The 21,464-nt window shown below is 42.9% G+C and overlaps 1 protein-coding gene across 3 annotated transcripts in view; it reads right to left on the reverse strand.

The window, feature by feature from the left end:
- Window positions 1–446: 446 nt before the first annotated feature.
- The window catches only part of LOC123512105, a 79,580-nt gene continuing 58,562 nt past the window's right edge, over window positions 447–21,464 (reverse strand). For all 3 annotated transcript variants that reach the window (XM_045268335.1, XM_045268336.1, XM_045268337.1), the window contains 4 exons: window positions 15,516–15,657; window positions 12,327–12,384; window positions 11,712–11,839; window positions 447–9,255 (listed from right to left, as the gene is read on the reverse strand). In XM_045268335.1, coding sequence (XP_045124270.1) covers window positions 8,856–9,255; window positions 11,712–11,839; window positions 12,327–12,384; window positions 15,516–15,657 — 728 coding nt within the window. In that variant the 3' untranslated portion in view covers window positions 447–8,855. The remainder of the gene's footprint in view (window positions 9,256–11,711; window positions 11,840–12,326; window positions 12,385–15,515; window positions 15,658–21,464) is intronic.

Below are 21,464 nucleotides of genomic sequence, written 5' to 3' on the forward strand. Positions count from 1 at the left end.
ATATCTGATCTACCCAACCTATCCTTTGTCCCTTCCTGTCAATCCTATCATACACTCTTCAAGTCCATGAACACCAGACACACTTCCTTCTCTTCCCCAGAAAATTTTTATCCAACAACTTTACCACAAACAACTGGTCTACCCAACCTTTCCTTTGTCAAACCTTCCTGTTCTTCTCAGATAGCATTTCTGTTTCTTCTCTCATCCTCTCATCAGCAGCTTATCATACACCTTTAATCCCACACTCAGCAAACTGTTGCCCACTTCTATAGCTTGAGCGTTCTGGTCTACTTCCTTTCCTTACATTTCACTCATTCTTTTCATGGTACTCTACTGTCTTTTCTGTCTTCAACCTCCCTCACTTGCAGAACTTACTTTGTCTTCCTCTTCAAGTCTTTACCCATAATAATTGATAATAATAGTAATGATGGAAAATGAGACAAAGATTATACGGTTATGAAAATTTATATTACATAAGACAATAACAGCAATTTGCAGCTGATTCACCTGTTTTTAGGAAACTTTACATAACACAAAGCCCCAAACAAGGACAGAGCTGATGAGGGTGAAGGGAAGGAAGGTCTGGAGTGTCTGGTGTGACACGCTAAAGGGAGTCACCCCAACACTAGAGGCAACACAGGGGCAGCCATCTCCTCTACTCCTCTCCTATTGCTTGCTCTTCATATTTTTTTTTTCTCCTCTTTTCTACTTATTTTTTTCCTTTCCCTTCTTGTCATCTTCTCTCCTCTTGTTTAATTTTTCTACTCTCATCTTTCCCTCCTGCTCTTTGTTTTCTTCCTCTCTATCTCTTCTCTTACTCATCTTTTATTTTCCTATTTTTATCCTCTTTTCTACTTAATCTTTTTTCCCTTTCCCTTGTCATTTTTTTCTCCTCTTGTTTCATTTTTCTATTCCTCTCATCTTTCCCTCCTGCTCCTTGTTCTCTTCCTCATCTATCTTTTCTCTTCCTCTTATCTTCTCTTTCCACTCCCTCTTTATTCATCCTCTCCTAAAGTTTGCTTCAATGATTCTAACTTTTGATACAAGGAAATAAAATGTCTTTGTTAAATGAAGACTGCAAAAATATAACAACTCCATAATTATTGCACTTCATATTCTTATCCTCAAAAATAAGAGAAATGGATTAATCTGAACACTGTATATATAGCTTTCTCAAGTCAATTTATAAACTACTCTCTAAAATAAACAATATCCTCACTTCCACAACCATAAATAACATCAGGTAGTTTTAAAATGTGCTGAATAAACCTGCAACATTCACTCCAACACTGTCACCACCACCACCATCACCACCTCCATCACAGCTCACATTACCCACAGGCAGTCAGTCACCTCCACACTCCCTCTACACTTCCACTCCCTCACATGTTCTGCAGCTCTGCCTCAAAGTCACTGATCTAGAATGCAGCTTCTTGTCTCATCCAGGCCATTTCTATCACTAAATTTCTCATTAAGCATAACATAAAGCTCATCTCTTGGAAAAACTTATAATCTAGCTCTTCTTTATTGTACATTTCTTGGGAGATTCTGTCACAGTAAGTGGTAACAATGTTTCATAAAATATATACTGTAATACACGCCTCTCAAATGAAGGCATATATCAAGAGGTTTTGGGACAAGCCGAGTAACATTTCAATTCCAGTAAAATAGACTGTGTAGTACGTGTATCTAATTCATAACTGGATAACTAACAAAGCTAACAACCTGCTAATCAAATGAGACCTTCAGCTCCAAGTAAAAACGCGCCTCAACCTTTCCCTTGAGCAGACGTCTGTGGCCTCCTGCTTCAATGTGTTCCTTCACCACAATGCACAATACAGTACAAGCCAACATTATTTAGTCCTTGTTCTCCAGAAGCCTTCCACTATGTTTGGCTCATGAACAGCTCCCCTCGCCACCACCCACAGCAAACTCAGGCCTCCGTACCTGCCACACCTGCACCAAATGAGGAAACCTTGAACCAAAGGGGCCTCAGCATCCTGGAAGGTGAATGGTGCAGACAAGACAGAATGCTACAGAGCCGTGTGGTGTGGATAGTTGAGAGGGTGTGCCAATGAAATTTAGGCCTTGAACAGTGTGAGGCGCTGAGACAAATCACTGACACTGAGGCTGGCCTCAAAACTAAAACAATGACAAAAGACCAAAGGTGTGTGTGTGTGTGTGTGTGTGTGTGTCACAGGACCAACCCTCCACCAGTCACCACACACTCTGACAGTCCTCACAGTTTATGTCTCATCATCAACATATGAGAACTTGTGAAAACTTCCAGCAACAGCATTGAACCAAAGCAAAACGACAAAATCTTGCTTTACAACAAAATATCACAGGTTTAGCCCTTGTGTTTTCTCCTCTTTAGCCCCTGGATGATGAAGACAGACTCAGTTAAGGTTAAGGCCCCACTAGAAGACTGATGTCAGGCCTCCCTCCTCCTGTACTCACATCCATACACTTCATGTTCACCCTGTGCCTGCCGTCATGCAAGCAACACTGTCACCATCAACACCACAGCCACACACACTTACACTCAGAGCCGACCCCTTGCATCATGGCCCAAGGGTGAGCTGTGGAGAGTATGACGGTGCAGCAGTGATGGCTCCAGTGGCCGCATCATTGGCCTCACAGGGACGCGTGAGTGTCAAGGATGTGGGAAGATGACAAGGGAGGTCTGACCATCCACTAACACAACGAGACCATGTATTTACAGCCTAAGTATTGAATGATTCAGATATGAAGACCTGCAGCAGTCTTTCACGTATAAATATCTATTTCTGATAGACTATTCTTTATATATATATATATATATTGCTAACCTTTACATCTCTAAAACTTTACATATTATCAAAAGTGCATTTCAACAACAGTGATGGGAAATACAGCTCAAAACAGCCATCATTAACTAAGTTGTCCTCTCAAGCACACAAACACAACAAGCCTCCCCATGACAGACAGACACCAAGCATCCAAGGTCCACTAAACACAACAATCACTGACACCATCCCCAGTCAGCCTCTCAGTTCAACAGTTCCTACGGCTGCTGCTTACCATGCACCACGGCACACTTGGCACCGCTACCCAGGCTGTGTTTTCCGAGCGTCACCTTCAGCAGTCTGTCACCGGGAGTCAGGGTGAGGTGCTGGTCAGTGATGTGGACATGTACATTTTGAAGCTCTCTCTCTCTCTCTGAGCTCCCTGCCTCCCCACCCCACAAGCCAAGGGTCAGTGCTAAGTGTGGGAAGGTTGCCACTTGCACGGAATACTCACACTCCATTAATTGCTAAATTGCATTGTAGAGACAGTTTTAACACTCTTCTTCACATTGTGGATAAAACATTAATCAGGATCAGATTACTAGTACACTTATCATTAAGAGGAAACAAACCAACCATTGGCACTGCATGTCACTCAGCACACCACCTCTCCCTCTGGCCACCCATTCACACTTTCAAATATTACAAACTTAATTATACTGAAATAATCATATATATATATATATATATATATATATATATATATATATATATATATATATATATATATATATATATATATATATAATGAAATTCTAATTCATAAATATTGGCTCTGATCTACACAACTACAGTGTTTTACTGCCTCACTAACATTTTTTGGCATTGGCAGGTGAGTAAGTCTGTTTTACACATAATACAAAGATTTTCTAACATCAGTGTCATCAGCGTCAGTCTTCGTAATCTATCATCCTAAACATAAGAACATGTATTTATTGCCATATTCCAAACATAACACACAAATAACATGATGGGTGGTTAGTCTGCCACAGACAGCACAAAGCAGCAGCCTGCTGAGTGTTGCAGCAGTGTTGTGTGTGTTGTGTTGTGTTGTGTAGTGAGGAGCCAACAGATGGTCGGTGGCGGTGAGGGTCAGAGCTTAATAGCCCTGCCTGGCATGCAGCAGAAGAAGCAGCTCTCCCACAGACCTTCACCAGGACCACAGGTAGCTCTACATACCATTTGACTAGTAGCAAATAAATATATATATATATATATATATATATATATATATATATATATATATATATATATATATATATATATATGTATATGAATGCCATATGTACATTTTTACATGAATTGCATAACTGTGATCAGTAAGATTAATGATACTTTTAACATTTTTGCCACTGGCCACAAGGAATGTCCTCAGTGGTAATGGTGTGAATGACTGATCACCGCCGGTCTCTCTCCGGTACCTGTCTGTGTCAGGTGCAGCCTGACTGGTCACTGCTGTTGCTGTACAAGTGGCACAACAAATCAAGCTATTCCCTCACTACTTGTTTCGGCATGCAAGTTAAATTAAATCTCTGCATCCCAAAGTACAAGTTGTTAGCACCAAAAGTAGTCAATATTGAGTGGCATTAAGCTTCTGTCAAAAAAGACATTACATACCTAATTCATTTCTCAGAACTGTTTCTGAAATGGCAAAATGGGAAAAATCTATCTATGTTTCTTTCTTCTTAATACAACATTTTCAACGTTTTTTTGTATAACATGTTTGTGGCTATGACCTGATAGAGCAGCTCACTCAGCGTGCACTGAATCGCAAAACAAAGGCTCACCACATGGCTGCTGAGTGACAGATTCCACCCAAGCTACAACCACACAAATAATCACCTACACTTCACATGTATCATCTGTGTTCTGTGTACTGTGTCCTCAACATTCAAACCAAATAATACATTTCTTTTCTTTCTTTTCACAGGAACAGACTTTGAGCCTCAGTGACAAAGTGTGGCATTGACGCATCACTGATAGGACCACTCAGGACTGATTCAATCTCATCACACCCACTCCATCCCTCACCTTCCTATATGCTCCAGTGACTCCTAGTAAGTAATCTAGTTCTCTGTGACATGACTTTATTTCACCTCAATCTATGCCAAAATAGAATCTGAAAGCCACACAGGCAGCTTCAATAAGGAGTGGTGCTATCTTAAGTCCAGTGATTTGCTGGCAATCTCATCACAAAACATGAGTTCATAGACTTCCAACAGATCAGAGAAAATAAGACTGAAAGATCAAAATGCCTCAGGTGTACACAGTTGAAGTGAGAGCAGTGCATTATCTGAGTATTGGCCACAAGTACTCCATGAAGTCATTCAGCTGAAAAGACTCCCTACCCTCACCTCAGCTCAGTCTCCTGCACACAATAGTCATTACGTAAGAAAAGCCTGCACTGGTCGTGGCTTGACTCCTGAGTTATGTAGCTACAATGTATGTCTGCCCTGAGTTGGCATAGCACACAGCCTGTATTCAATCCTTCATCTTTTGGTCCCAGCATTTTGGCACAGTTCCCCATGCTGTGGCAACTCTCACACCACCAGCACTGTTTTTGCATCCCCATCATCACTACTGCATCAATACCATCATTACATACAAGTTCTCTATCGAGTAATATGAGCAGCTTTTACTTAAGAGTTTTTTGATTCCTAGTAATGTAAGTTGGCATTACAAAGACTGACTAACATTAGTGTATACATGTGTCCGTGCTACAAAGAATCAGGACTCAAACATACGCAGTGGTTCACGTCACCAAGCACACTAATAATTAAAACTACAAACGTGCATCTGAGCTTGTTCACTGATCAATCTTCAGGTATGGTAGTAGTATGTATGTATCGTTTTGGTACTATTAATATACTTTCTGCAAGGCACACTAAGAACCTTTGGCTAAGTGTGTTAGAGTGAGAGTTGTCTCCTAGCACTGCTCTGTCACATTCCCATATTCCTCTCCACTCAGAACAGTGACAGTGTGACTGGTTTGCCCTCTACACACTGCTATCACCTGCCACGCCAGCCGCAATGACATAATGCTTCTATTTTGACACCATTGAGTATCTTTATCATATGATTCAGTATTTGATAAAAATAGCTGAACAGTATTTTCGTCAACACTAAAATACAATCCTATATTAGGTATAGTATATAAATACTTGTGTATAAACAGGAAAAAACTTCACCTTATCTCACTATGAAATATTTGCTGTTATAGTCTAGTTACTTGACAAAAATGGTTTCACTTACTGCATGGTGCACAAATATGCTATTCATGAACAAAAAAAATTTATAAAAAAAAAAAGGAATCAGGCATAACATTACATACTTCTCATCAAACACATTACTATCACCAAAACACAGTATATCATCATCACATAACACAAATACCTGTAATAGTGAACCTTGCCTGACCATTCTCACCACATATGAACAAAACCACAACCTAATCAGACCAACCAACCTGAAGAAACAAGACTGAAAACAAGAGTGGCATTACAAGGTTCCCATAACTCCTAAAGCCTTCATAACACACTCCCACAGCTAAAGAAAAGCCTCTTATGACTTCACAGCTCTTACAACAACACTCATCACTCACTAACACTCCAACCTTAAAGTGATTCACCTTGAAGACAGCCCCAGCAAGGTATTCTCATGTGATACACAATACTGGGCATGTAGACTGTTATTCAGTGTCTTTTAAGAATGTTTTATGCAGTAGATAACACTAAGGACAACCTGCAGCTCCAGATCACAAGCATTACTCACTACCACACTCTCCTCCCACTGCTACACCCAAGGAATGCTTCAAGGTGTTCCAAGACAGTATGTAATAATTGGTACAGTCAATGTCAAATTCAAGTTTAACTCATTTTTACTCCGTTCTTTCAGTGCCCCATCTCATAACTACCTGCTTCTGTATTCCCATCTACCTATAAGCTCTGAACTTATTAAACAGGGAGGTTTCAAGACATTTATCCCATTCTTTAGGCTAACTCTGACTTACTCAAGAACTGGCATCTAAGTGGGCCTTTTTGTTTAATTATTTTTGTTGTTTTTAGCCAGATTTCCCCTCTTACATAAAAAAAAAAGACAAGGTGTTCTCAGGTGATATACAATAATGAATGAACCAAGTGAGTAGATGGTACCTTTGAAAACACATTACACCTGCTCACGCCAAAGACACCATCACACAATCTTAACTGCACATCTTCCCAGGAGGCACTCGGGCAATGATTTATCAAGTGACGGTGAAATAAACAGGTTGAGCATTGGTGGTATGGATGGTAAGCACGCCTGTCCATTGCCTGTTCTGTAATGCATCCTTCCAAGTCATTACATACAGTTTAGGGCATCACACTCCTTATTCCACATCACAAAACACAGGACTCACAGTAGCACTTACATGGCCTTAAAAAGGTAAGGAAGAGAAGCTTATTAATCCAGTTATCTAAGAACATCTCTGCTGGAAATATATAACTCAATACCTATTAAATTGTTGGTTAGCTCATTAAGATCTTGAGAAGTATTGCAAACTTTTTCTGTGCTTGTCTGCCCGTCTGTTTGTATGTTCATAATTTGTTCTCTACCTGTCTGTCTCATTGTCTATCCACACAAATTATATGATTACATTTGAGTAGGTATATGTATTTTGCACCACTTTATTATTGAACTCACTCTCTCTCTCTCTCTCTCTCTCTCTCTCATACCACTACAGATCCACTACAACATTCCCTTATTATTTTCTACATTGTGACTTTAGATGCAGCCTCTCTTTCCTCATTTACCATCAGTCACCACACACTGAAAAGTAACTCAACACAATACCAATCACATTACAAATACTATGTGACAAAAATACTCCTCTGAACACAATAGCGAGCATATGAAACCACGGGAGTGCCAGCCAGCGCCCTGCGCCTGCAGCACACCACAGCACAGCACTCAGGCGGTGGTGGTAGTGGGTGTCAGTGGTGAGGGTTGTGGTGGTCTTAACAGCATTGAGGTCGTGATGTTGGGTGTTAATGGTGAGGGTTGTGGTGATGGTGGTCTTAATAAGGTGTTTTGAGTATAGAAATAAGAAAGACACTACTCACACAAAGAGTTTACGAGTATGTATGTGGGACCTTAGAAGTTTTGTTTATTTACTGTTGTTTTAGTAGCATAATGTAAGTTTTTGTAAGTTTCTCATGTGCCAGGTGTCATCTTGTCATAATGTGTAAGAGGCAATGACTGGAGGCGAGGGAAGACAGGAGGAAATCATGACACAATAATGACAAATCTCGCTCCGCTCGACTGCCATTTGACGCGGCTTTCCGAAAATCTACGTTAGTAACATTATTTTTCAGCCGTAAATCAGTGTTCTTTACCAGTATTCTTCATAGGATGAGAGAGATTGTACATGGCAGTTACGTAAAGGTAGGCTAAGTGAAATCAAAATAAATGGCGACGATGATGAGGGAAAATGAATACAACCCAGAAAAATGAGCTCAGCCTGTCAGTGAGACATGATTCTGTCAGTGTTGGCGTCTTACCAGCAACTCATTCCTCGGTGCATTTTGGCATCCTTGGTCGAGGTTTTGGCTTCGAAACGTCACTCATCGGTTCTTATGGGGTGGATCAGGCCGGATACACGATGTGGGCACTGGAAAGCCGCCACACGCACCCAGAAAGTCCCAAAAGTCTTCATCAGTAACTCCACGAACACATTGCTGTTCCAAAGGCTCTGTCGTCTCTGCCACCAAGATCAAAAGCAATCCTACAGCACATTTTTCACAGTTCTGCTGGCTGGGGCACATATACATTACCTAGATACATCCCTCCATAGTGTTCTAGTAACATGGTGTGCCTTGGAACTATCTAAAAATACCCAGAACACCTTTCTTTCCACAAACAGCGGTAAACAAACTGGGGATTCACTGGCGGAGGGTAGTGGGTGGGTGGGTACACACACCAGCCAGACACACGCACAGAGCCTCTACTGCAGGAAACATTCAGGCTGACCCGTTACCTAATAGGGGAAGGTCATTCTTGTAAAGTATCTGAGGGGAAAACTGACTTAAGTATAAGGGAAGCCGGTCTGGAGGTTGATCTCGGGGAAGTTTTAGTCTGTGGTTTTCCGTCCGTCACTTCTTCACCTTCAGAAACCCCGTTCCCTTCCTGCACAGCTGAGCCATTGAGTTTGTGCCCCAGCTCCGCCTCCCCGCCGCCTGTGTCCTCTCCTGCTTCCTCCTGGGGTACTGTCACCACATCCACCTTCGGCTCCGTCTTGTCCGAGTCAGTACGGATGTGGGTGAGCGTGTACAGGTTGCCCATAAACATGTACTGCTCCTTCACCGCCTCATCTGGGATGCGGCCAGGCTCTTCCTCCTCCTCGTCATCCTCAGTTATGTCCCCTGAGCCACCAGTGTCCTCGTCAGGGAGTCTGTAGGGGGATTATGTAGCAATGGAAGTCTGTTATATTACAAACCACACACACATTCTCTCTCTCTCTCTCTCTCTCTCTCTCTCTCTCCCCATATTCTGAATCTGTAACACTTCCGCACCGCACCTTTACTATTGTCAAAGACCTCTACTTGAAATGATACGGGTTTTTAAAGATGCTTCAGTAATTCTAGTGACATGTTGACAAGTTTTCTGCATTATCAACAGGAAAAATACTCTTTAGAACTCGGCTAATCGTCTCTGTAGTCTTTGAAAATGGTTGCGGTGAGGGAAGGAAGCGCTTCTAAATTCTCTCTCTCTCTCTCTCTCTCTCTCTCTCATACATTACATTCTCTAATCAATACATTTTCATCCCTTAATAAGTCCAGTGCATTCCTTAGCGAAGCAACACCCTTTAATTTCTCAATAGACGCAATGAAACGTGCCTGTGCCTTAATGCTTTATGACCAGTGACACGCTGCTGGCATACACTGTGCATCTCGGTGCCTCTCGTGCCTACTGTAGTAAAGTGAACCAGTCAGGCAGTGTGGCTTACCAAGTTACCAACAAACCAGTGTATTAATCAGATAATCTCGGGATGTGTTTGTGAATATGGAAAAAAAAAAACAGTTATGAAAAGAAAAAAGTAAAGTAAACCAGTCAGGCAGTGTTGCGTACCAATGAACCAGTGAATAAATCAGATAATCTCGGGATGTGTTTGTGAAAATGAAAAGAAAAAGAAAAACAGTTATGAAAAGAAACGAAACAGTAGTGAAGAGAACCAGTCAGGCAATGTAGCGTACCAGTGAACCAGTGTATAAATCAGATAATCTCGTGATGCTTTCGTGAATGCATAAAAAGTGAGCAAATACAAACTGACATGACAAAAATCGGTGCAGCAAAGGAACTCTATAGTAATTAAAAGTGAAAATATCATCACTGGTGTTGCGTGGCGCTTTGATGCTAATCCCTCAATAAGACGAAACAGGGAGGTGATGAGAGGGACAACACACACAAAAACAAGGGGTGTCTAGATTACTCACGACACAGAAGCCACGACGAAATCTGCAATGATAAACACTTGTAAATTAAAAGACGATACTCGGTACCGCAGGTCTGGCCTCGATGATTGGAGGAGGAGGAGGAGGAAGAGGAGGAGGAGGAGGAGGAGGAGGAGGAGGAGGAGGAAGAGGGGGAGGAGATGGAGGAGGAGGAGAAGGAGGCATCACAGAGCAGTCATCGTGTGATTCACCTCGGTCGTCTGCTGGTCACCCAGCCAGTCTTCCCCATTACGGAGCGAGCTCAAAGCTCATAGACCGATCTTCGGGTAGGACTGAGAGTCTGAGACCACATGACACACTCCACACACCGGGAAAGCGAGGCCACAACCCCTCGAGTTTCATCCCATACCTATTTACTGCTAGGTGAACAGGGGCCACAAATTAAGAGACTTGCCTTGTGTGTGTGTGTGTGTGTGTGTGTATTTACCTAGTTGTATTTACCTAGTTGTAGTTTTACAGGGCCTGGGCTTTATGCTCGTGTGGCCCCGTCTCCATATCTACACTTATCCAATCTTACTTTAAAAGTATGCACACTCGTTGTAGACACTACTTCTTCATCTAAACTGTTCCACGTCTCAATACATCTCTGCGGGAAACTATATTTTTTTTATATCTCTCAGACATCTTCCTTTTCTCAGCTTTTTACTATGCGATCTTGTGCTTCGGATGTCATATTCTTCTCTAAGGATCAGTTTCTCATTATCTACTTGGTCCATTCCGTTGATCAATTTATAAACTTGTATCAGGTCTCCTCTCTCCCTTCTTTGTTCCAGGGTTGGTAGATCCATAGCCTTTAGTCTCTCCTCATATGTCATCCCTTCAAATTCTGGAACCATTCTTGTAGCTATTTTTTGTAGCCTCTCCAATTTCCTTGTGTGTTCCTTTTTATGAGGGGTCCACACTACTCCTGCATATTCCAATCTGGGTCTTATTATAGTGTATGTGTGTGTGTGTGTGTGTGTGTGTGTGTGTAGGGAATATACGGCGAGGTCACGAAAGATATGATTTGAGATGAAAATGTTCTTCTGAAGCACAGTGGCAGAGAAACACACACACACACACACACACACACACACACACACACACATACTCATACCATCAAAGCCATAATACCCAAAGGAAAGGCAGTAATGAGAAACTAGAAAAGACAATGAAAATCTTGTTAATTTATCGCTACAACTAAAAAGAACCACTCTTTCGAAACCGTGCCATTTCAACTAGAGCCTTTTGAGAGTAGTGAATGTGTGAGGTAGAAGTGGAAACAAGAAGAGGAGGCAATGAATAATAACAGAAGGAAGAAGTTAACTCGAGCGACTGATCTTACTAGTACTACACAGAGAATAAGGTCTAACGAAGTAGAGGTGCAGGGTAGAAAGTGTTTAGCCTCGTTTCTCACCTAACAGGGATGTCATTGCTGGGACTGGCGGCCTGGCTACTGCTTAGAGTCCCTCCCCACTGCTGGGCACACTCCTGCAGCCGCCGCCGTCTCTCCGCCTCCTCTGTCTCCGAGTCGTAATCGGGACCCTGCAAAACACCAACGCATCATGCAACACCTGCGCCACCTAGGCTGGTTTCTTTACACAGTTTCTTCTATCAAAAGGAGTGTTTTCAAGGGCACAGAGGTGAAGAGTGGCACTGTTATTGATGTTTCGTTTATTGATTGTAAAGAATACTTGATAAACCATCACTACAATAATAGGAACCTCCTTGAAAGCCACCGTCAGTGTTAACAGAGCTTCTTACAATAGTCAAAATTTCTCCTATGCCTGAAAATTACACTACTTATTGTAATTTGTGTTGTCATTACCAGCACCATTCATACATTAAAAAAATAACATGGCTACATCACACTACAAACACATAACACATTGCTGCAACTCAAAAAACACACGTAGCATTACTCATATGACCTACAAGGCTGATGCCGTACACCTGACACAGCGCAATGGCAATACAGTACACTATCACTACTGACACACCAAATAACACAGTGTTGCCTTCAAATACTTACGTTTTCTATCTTCTCATCGAGCATCATAAAGAAGTCTTGTTGGCTTTCTGAGATTTTCCTGTAGATGAGAAGGAAGAGTTAGCGTGTGTGTGTGTGTGTGTGTGTGTGTGTGTGTGTGTGTGCAGACTCCCCAGCATCCGAGTGTCCAGTTTTCGTTCATATTCTGAGACTAAAAAAATATATGATTGTACGTCTCTCTCTCTCTCTCTCTCTCTCTCTCTCTCTCTCTCTCTCTCTCTCTCTCTCTCTCTCTCTCTCATCTTACAAATTTTCCCTCCTTTTTCCTCATTCTCCTTCTCACTCGATTCCTTTTCCTCCTATTTTTGCTGTTCTCTCTTCCTTTACTTCTTTTTCCTCATCTTCTCCAGCTCTCCTTTCCTCTCCCTTCCTTCTTTCCCCCTTCTTTTCTCCAACAACATTCCTCCTTCTTCCTCCACCTCCTCCTCCTACTCCTTCTCTTGCTCCTCCTCCTCCTACTCCTTCTCTTGCTCCTCCTCCTCCTCCTCCTCCTCCTCCTCCTCCTCCTCCTCCTCCTCCTCCTTTCCCAGCACGCATAAAACAATTACTTGAAAGGACAAACATGTGCAAAAGGCTAATAGCTTTATAAATGCACTAAGCAGAGGGGAGAGAAGCCGTGGGGAGAGAAAAGAGAGGGACAGGAGTGGGTTGGGTAGAGGGAGGGGGGCGAGGGGAGACAAACGGGAGGGGAAGGTAAAAATGATGCAATAACAATGGATATATATATTAGGTGGTTGAAGGAAGGGCTGAGTTTGTTTGTTTGTTTGTTTGTTTGTGTTGTTTTGTTTGTTTTGTTGATGAGTTGTAGTTTGGAAAAGTCTGCCTGTCTGTCTGTCTGTTTTGTCTGTTTATCTGTCTCTCTGTCTGTCTGTTTGTCTGTCTGTCTGTTTTGTCTGTTTCTCTCTCTCTCTCTCTCTCTCTCTCTCTCTCTCTCTCTCTCTCTCTCTCTCTCTCTCTCTCTCTCGAACGTGTTTCTCTCTCTCTTTTCGAACTTGTTTCTCTCTCTCTCTCTCTCTCTCTCTCTCTCTCTCTCTCTCTCTCTCTCTGTGTGTGTGTGTGTGTGTGTGTGTGTGTGTGTGTGTGTGTGTGTGTGTGTGTGTGTGTGTGTGTGTGTGTGTGTGTGTGTGTGTGTGTGTGTGTGTGTGTGCTGTATTCTTTATGCAAGTGTTTTTATTTTTATTTCTTTGAGCGTCTGTATTTCCGTGTATGCTTTTATTTATTTATTTTCTTTTTTTTTTTTATCCTGAATCTGTGTTTGTCCCTTTCCTCCTCCTCCTCCTCTTCCTCTTCCTCTTCCTCTTCCTCGTCTGCCATTTATCTGTTTGTGTGTCTGTCCACCTCAATCTTTTTTAAATGTTTCTCTTCTTTATCTCTTCGATTTGCATGTTCCTGTTTCTCTTCCTGTCTATCTTTCCTTCTTTTAGCTTGCGTGTTCCTCTATTTCCTCTTTTCATTTTGTTTATCCTCTGTTTCTCTATCTCTCTTCCATTCATTTATCTTTCTATTCGTCTTCCCTCTTTCTATTTCTTCTTTCCATTTATTTATCCTTCTGTTCCTGCTTCACTATCTTCCATCTATTTATTTGCCTCTCGTGTTATCTGTCTATTCGTCTGTCCATTCATGTACCTATCTCTCTATCTATGCATCTATCTGTCTGTCTGTCTGTCTGTCTGTCTATCCATATATCTGCTTATTTATCTGTCCATCCATCTGTCCTTCTCTCCGTCTGATGTTCCTATCGTCTGTTCAGTCCGTTATCTTTCTATTCGTTGTTCATTGGGGAGGGCAGCTCAGTGACCGCCCCCCCCCTCGTCACCTTAGTCCCCGTCACACAGCGTCCAATACCCGTACTGCTTTATATTAAAGTGGAAATTATTTATTACAAGCATATGATCATCTAGAAATCTTTATCTCACACACTTCCTCTGTCACAAACGAGCGGCAGAAATGCGTAACCCTACACTCAAAGCGGTGAGAGATGAGCATACACCGCCACCACCGCCACCATCAAGCCAACACTCAGCCGCCTCACCGCTACTATATGCCATGATGCTGCCCGGTTGTGACTCCTTTTCTGCCATCCTGCTGGTGTTTCTGTGTTCCTGCGGCCGTTTCTTGCTAACCTACCGGGCCTACATGTCTCCTGTGTTGGGATGGGTCTGTCACTCAACCATGGCCCCTTCACCGCCTCATCGCCTCACCAAAACACCAAAGCGCCTGTTTACCGCTCACAGCTGCCGGTTGCCCACTGTCGCTATCCTATCCTAGATTCTTTATACGACCTTATTCCCACTGTGTAGTAAGGTCAGCCGCTCGAGTTAACTTTTTTCACCTGTTTCTATTCATTGCGTCCTCTTTTGTAGTCCAAGTTTATTCATGTGACGCTTCAGCACGTTTTCTCAATTTATTCTCTGTCTACCCACACTCCTCCTCCCCGTACCCGGTATCAGCATTGCCTTCTTCACTAATTCCTCCTCATTTCTCCTTTTCACAATATCTCAGCCTTGCCTCTCTTGCCTTCCCTTTTATGTTACACACCCAACTCATGCTATCTTATCCTATGCCCTCTACAATTCCCACTGGGTTGTCTGCATGTCTGTAGCTCCCCATGTTCCCTGCCACTGCCTGCTCAGCCTCAAGCTCCCTGGCCCTGCTGCTCTTCCTTCTCGCCTGTGGTTCATGCTACAATGCACAGCTGCCACGCAGATCAACCTAAGTGGCGATCTGACCTGACCTCAGTTGCAGTCGCACTATGGACATCACAGTGGCATCCTCATGGCCGTCCATCCTCTGTCCCCGGCGGTCTGTCTTGTCTATAGTGTATATGGCAGGTAACTGACCCTGGCAGTGCGTCCATCACAACGTGGAGCTTTTTCAATACACGCGTTACATCGCCCACTAGCCTTTCCCTTATACATCATAAATTCCCCGTCCCTTTATTTGTCAGCCACGCTCTCCCTCTCTCCCTCTCTCTCTCCCTCCCTCTGCTCCTGGCTGTGTAGGTGTGGCGGTCTGGCTGTCTCTGTATGTTTATCTCTCGTGTTGTTTGTGTAGCAGTGGCTAGTCTGGGATGTGTCTTGGCCTCAGCCTGGGCGTGGGGGTGGGGGCGTAAGGGCGCAGGGCGGGGTGCGGGGGCAAGGGGCGGCGGGCCTCTCCCAGCGGTGTACTCACGCCTGGGCCAGCAAGGGACCCCCGCCACCCAGGGCCACCAACTTGTTGCTCAGCTGCTGCTGCTTCCTGCTAGAGCCCCCTCCGCCGCCGCCGCCGCCACTGCTGGTGGAGTCTCCGTCGCTGTCACACTCCGAGTCGCCTTCTGCGGAGAGAGATGAAGGGCGCGTAAGTGGTACGGAGGGGCTGGATGCAGGGTTAGGTGATACACAGACATTTCGGCGCAACAATGAGTCAGGCGGCGCCACCGAAACACTCCAAGCTTCGTGTATTGTTGAAAGGTTGACGTAGAGACACTGTTCAAACCATAATATGTAACAAACAAATACAAGTTCATAACAGCTCAAAGAAAACAGAAAGACAGACGTGAAGGAAAGAGAAAACATTGAGGAGATGAGAAGAGGCAAGCGTGGCGAACCTTTCCTCACTGCTCTCCATCACAAACAAACAAACAGACACACAAACAAACAAATAAACCCATTCATTAACCACAGGAAAAAATAAATAAAAACACAACACAACACAACAAAGCACATCAACAGACAAACACCAGATCACACCAGCACTAGACAACGAAGCCACCACCACCGCCACACCACCACACCAGCACACACCACCACCTGTACTTCTGCATCCTGTGATATTGACCGGCTGAGGGCAGTGGGCGGGGCGATACGGCTGTGTGTTGCTACTGAGTGTGGAAGGATACAAGTACAGGCGCAGGAGTAGGTTATCATGGAAACATACCTCTTTTCAAGCCCCAGTAGCGGTAGCATTCACCTGCCTCGCCTGCCTTGCCTGCCTCGCCTGCCTCACCTGCCGCCAGCCTCACTTATCATTGATCTCACCCAGCACTGACCTCACCCATCTCTCCTCCCTTCCCCCAGCATCCATATTGAAACACCTCTCTTCACTATCTCTGTCTCTATCTCTTGTTCTCTTGCTCTCTTCACTGTCTCTCTCTCTTCACTCTCTCTCTCTCTCTCTCTCTCTCTCTCTCTCTCTCTCTCTCTCTCTCTCTCTCTCTCTCTCTCTCTCTCTCTCTCTCTCTCATTGCACAATTCCTAAAAGTTGTCATAAATACAGTTCACACAGCTTTCCTCTCTGTCCACACACACACACACACACACTCACACCCGGTAGCTCAGTGGTTAGAGCGCTGGCTTCACAAGCCAGAGGACCGGGGCTCGATTCCCCGGCTGGGTGGAGATATTTGGGTGTGTCTCCTTTCACGTGTAGGTGCTGTTCACCTAGCAGTGAGTAGGTACGGGATGTAAATCGAGGAGTTGTGACCTTGTTATCCCGGTGTGTGGTGTGTGCCTGGTCTCAAGCCTATCCCAAGATCGGAAATAATGAGCTCTGAGCTCGTTCCGTAGGGTAACGTCTGGCTGTCTTGTCAGAGACTGCAGCAGATCAAATAGTGAAACACACACACACACACACACACACACACACTCGGTTATATTCAGACGAGTAATCTTTTCATCTCTATCAACACACACACACACACACACACACACACACACACACACACACACACACACACACACACACATACATACATACATACATACATACATACATATACCACCACCACCACCACTACACAAACACACAAACAGACTATTCCTGCTCTCAAAACATCAAACATCAAGCAATAACTTCACAATAAGCCAAAGATAAGCATCACCACACACACACACACACACACACCACCACCACCACCACCACCACCACCACTAACAACACCACCACCACCGCCACCACCATAGCACATCCTTCATTATTTAAAAGTATTTTTTCCACTCCTCAGGGATTTCTCCTCCTCCTCCTCCTCCTCTTCCTCCTCCTCCTCCTCCTCTTGACAAAATGAGTCTGAAGGGATGAGTAACAAGATAGAACGTAATTAGAGAGAGAGAGAGTTGGATACTAACATTACGCTTCCCAACCCTGTTGATGTAGTACTCTCTCTCTCTCTCTCTCTCTCTCTCTCTCTCTCTCTCTCTCTCTCTCTCTCTCTCTCTCTGTCTCTCTCTCCATACCGTGGATTAATTACCCTCCCTCTCACATTTCCTTTCTATAAGCATTTTCTCGATTTAATTAGTTTCTGTAGCCCCTCCCCCCTCTCTTTCTCTCTCTCTCTCTCTCTCTCTCTCTCTCTCTCTCTCTCTCTCTCTCTCTCTCTCTCTCTCTCTCTCTCTCTCTCTCTCTTCCTAAACATCCTACTCCTCTTTTTTATATCTCTCTCTCCATCTTTCTCTCCCTTTTATTTCATCTTTCCTCTTCGCCTTCCTTTACCTCATTTCTTCTCTCCGATCTTTTATTTCATCTCTCTCTCTCTCTCTCTCTCTCTCTCTGGTAGATTTAATACCTAACTTTTACAATTCATTGATTTTATATATTTTTTTTTTTAAACCTTGACTTCCCAATAATCAATAAGAGAGTTTATACTTGAAATAAGATTGTAAAGTAAAAAAAAAAGTAAGCAAAATATAAAGTAAATGAAGAAAAAAGGAAAGATGAAGAAAATAACGTTAAGAAAAAGCATTAAAACTTTTCCTGACATTTTTTCTTTTCTTTCCTCAAAAATAAATAAAAAAGACTCGATTTGTTTAAAGAGAAAAAAAAAGTAAACAAAATATAAAGTAAATGAAGGAAAAAAGTAAAGAAAAGAAGATAACGTAAAGAAAAAAAGCATTCAAATTTTTCCTGACTATTTTTTCCTTTCCCTCAAAAAAAAATGATTAAATAAAGACGAACTGTTTCTTATTATTTTTTTTTCTGTTGAAGGAAAAGAAACAAAAATGAAGAGAAATGAATAAAGTAGTAAATGGGAAGAGAGAGACAAAGATAAAGACAGGGAAAAGAGAAAGAAAGGAGGAATAAGAGGAAAAGGAGAAAACGAACAGGGAAACAAGGGAAAAAAAAGGTAAAGAAAGAGAAAAAGAAATAGAAAAATCAAACGAAAAAAAGAGAAAAGGGAAAAAGACGGAAAAGAAGGAAAAGGAAAAAGAAAAATGCAAAAAAAGGCGGGAAAAGAAAAGGAAAAAAGGAAAAGAAAACGAAAAAAAGAAAAATAAACAAATGTAAAAAGAAAATATGAAAAAAGTAAAAAGGAAAATAGAAAGGAAAGAAAACGGAAGATGGGAAAAGAAAAGGCCGGGAAAAGATAAGGAGAAACAAAAAGACGAAGGAAAAACGAAGGAAGAAATATAAAAAAAGAATTGAAATATTAAGGCAGAGGGAAAGAATTTGAAGCTTCGAAGCAGTGATTGTTTCAGACACTTCATTTTCAAACCTTAGCTTCATTTTTTCCTTCCTCCTGCCCTAACTTCTCTCTCCTCTCTCTCTCTCTCTCTCTCTCTCTCTCTCTCTCTCTATATTTTCACCTCTATCTCTCTTCCTCCTCTTTCTCTCCTCCTCTCTCTCTCTCTCTCTCTCTCTCTCTCTCTCTCTCTCTCTCTCTCTCTCTCTCTCTCTCTCTCTCTCTCTCTCTCTCTCTCTCTCTCTCTCTCTCTCTCTCTCCTTTCATCTTGTCTTTCTTTCCTTTTCATATCGTCTCTCTCTCTCTCTCTCTCTCTCTCTCTCTCTCTCTCTCTCTCTCTCTCTCTCTCTCTCTCTCTCTCTCTCTCTCTCTCCTTCCAGAAAGATGTCAAACTCGGCGGACACGTCACGACATGTTTTACTACCACAGAGAGAGAGAGAGAGAAGAGAGAAGAGAGAGATTGGTTGGTTGTGGTGACGCAACAGAATCGTCATTGGTCGTGGACATTGAGGTGAGCCAATAGGAAAGGGTTTGGTGATTTGACGTCAGTGGGCAATCTCTCTCTCTCTCTCTCTCTCTCTCTCTCTCTCTCTCTCTCTCTCTCTCTCTCTCTCTCTCTCTCATATATGTCATCCATTTTTCATCCTTCCTTTCAGCACTTTTCCATGTCTCTCTCTCTCTCTCTCTCTCTCTCTCTCTCTCTCTCTCTCTCTCTCTCTCTCTCTCTCTCTCTCTCTCTCTCTCTCTCTCTCTCTCTCTCTCTCTCCCAACTGAGCACTCACCCAAACACCATCCTCCTCCTCCTTCTCCTCCTCCTCCTCCTCCTCCTCTCTTCCTCTAATATACTCATCTCTTCCTCTCCTTCGCTCTATTTACACCAACATTCCAATTCCTTTCTGCACTCTTCCTCCTCCTCCTCCTCCTCCTCCTCCTCCTCCTCCTCCTCCTCCTCCTCCTCCTCCTCCAAGATAATGAGGCTCAGTTGGTATTTAATCACTACCTCCTGTAATCTACTAAGTCACATTACCTCATGAATAACAAGGAGTAGAAGGAGGAGGAGGAGGAGGAGGAGGAAGAGGAGGAGGAGAGAGAGAGAGAGAGGGTGAGGAGGAGGAGGGATCAGCAAGGTCATAAGGTAAGATCAGCTGATAACAGGTTAATTGGCGCCCAAGACAGGTAGGCATGGAGACAAATGAGAGAGCTAACCATCAACATGACACACAAAGGATGGACAAGCGGCAGCAGACCTCTTGGCCCTTACGAGTGAGTGAATAGTAGTTTAAGGAGTATATTCTTGCATCACTTCTGAGCCACATCGTTTCTGTTTTCCGTGTGGCTCCAGTTGAAGTGGCGAGAGTTTTTAAGGGTGTTTTTGTGGTTCTAGTGGCAGATTAACAAGATTTCTACCTTATAACTGAAATGACGTTGGTTTTTAAAGGTGTTTTTTGTGGTTCTAGTGGCAGATTAACAGGATTTCTCCCTTATAAACACTTTTAAAGGGCTCTAATTGAAATGACGTTGGTTTTTAAGGGTGTTTTTGTGGTTCTTGTGGCATATTAACAAGATTTCTACGTTATTAACAGGAAAAACACTCTTGGAAACTACTTTTAAAGGGATCTAGTTAATGTGAAGTTCGATTTTAAGGGTGTTTTTTGTGGATCTAGTGGTAGATTAACAAGATTTCTACCTTATAAACATCGGAAACACTCTTGGAAACTACTGTTAACGGACTCTAGTTGAAGTGAAGCGGGATTTTAAGCGTGTTTGTATGGTTCCAGTGGTAGATTAACAACACTTCTACCTTATAAACATCGGGAACGCTCTTCGAATCTACTGTTAAGGGGCTCTAGTTAAGTGATGCGGAATTTCAAGTGTTCTTTTATGGTTCTAGCGGCACATTAACAAGATTTCTACGTCATTAACAGGACAAACACTCTTGGAAACCCGGCTAGACATCTTTATGGCCTTTGAAGATAGTTGTGATGTAGGACCAGTGTTTGTGAATACGAGTTTTATTAAAGAGAGATGCAGAACACTAGCAGTAGTAGTAGTAGTAGTAGTAGTAGTAGTAGTAGTAGTAGTAGTAGAAGTAGTAGTAGCAGCAGCAAATAGATAGATACCAGTAGACAAACAGACAGACACACAGACACACAGACACACAGACAGAAAGACAGACAGACAAACAAATAAAGAAAGAAATGATTAAAGACAACGAAAAGAAAAAGAAAATAAGAAAGAAAGGAAGGAAAGGAGAGACGGATAATGACGGAGAGAGAGAGAGAGAGAGAGAGAGAGATGTAAAATATTGAATGATACGAGAGCAGCATGAAAAATGAGCACTATGTATTGAGAGAGAGAGAGAGAGAGAGAGAGAGAGAGAGAGAGAGAGAGAGAGAGAGAGAGAGAGCATAAAGGGACTATCTCAACACATCTGGGTCATGCTCCCCCCCCTCCTGACCCCCCTACAATGAGAACCATACACCCATTTCTTCCTCCCATACATTCTCTCTCTCTCTCTCTCTCTCTCTCTCTCTCTCTCTCTCTCTCTCTCTCATTTCTCTTCATATTTATCTTCCTTTTCCTATTTTTGTTCTCTTCTATTCTCCTCTCTTTATTGATTTTTCCCCTATATCTATTTATATCTCTCTCTCTCTCTCTCTCTCTCTCTCTCTCTCTCTCTCTCTCTC

Source organism: Portunus trituberculatus, chromosome 32, assembly GCF_017591435.1.
Source record: "Portunus trituberculatus isolate SZX2019 chromosome 32, ASM1759143v1, whole genome shotgun sequence".
NCBI lineage: Eukaryota > Metazoa > Arthropoda > Malacostraca > Decapoda > Portunidae > Portunus > Portunus trituberculatus.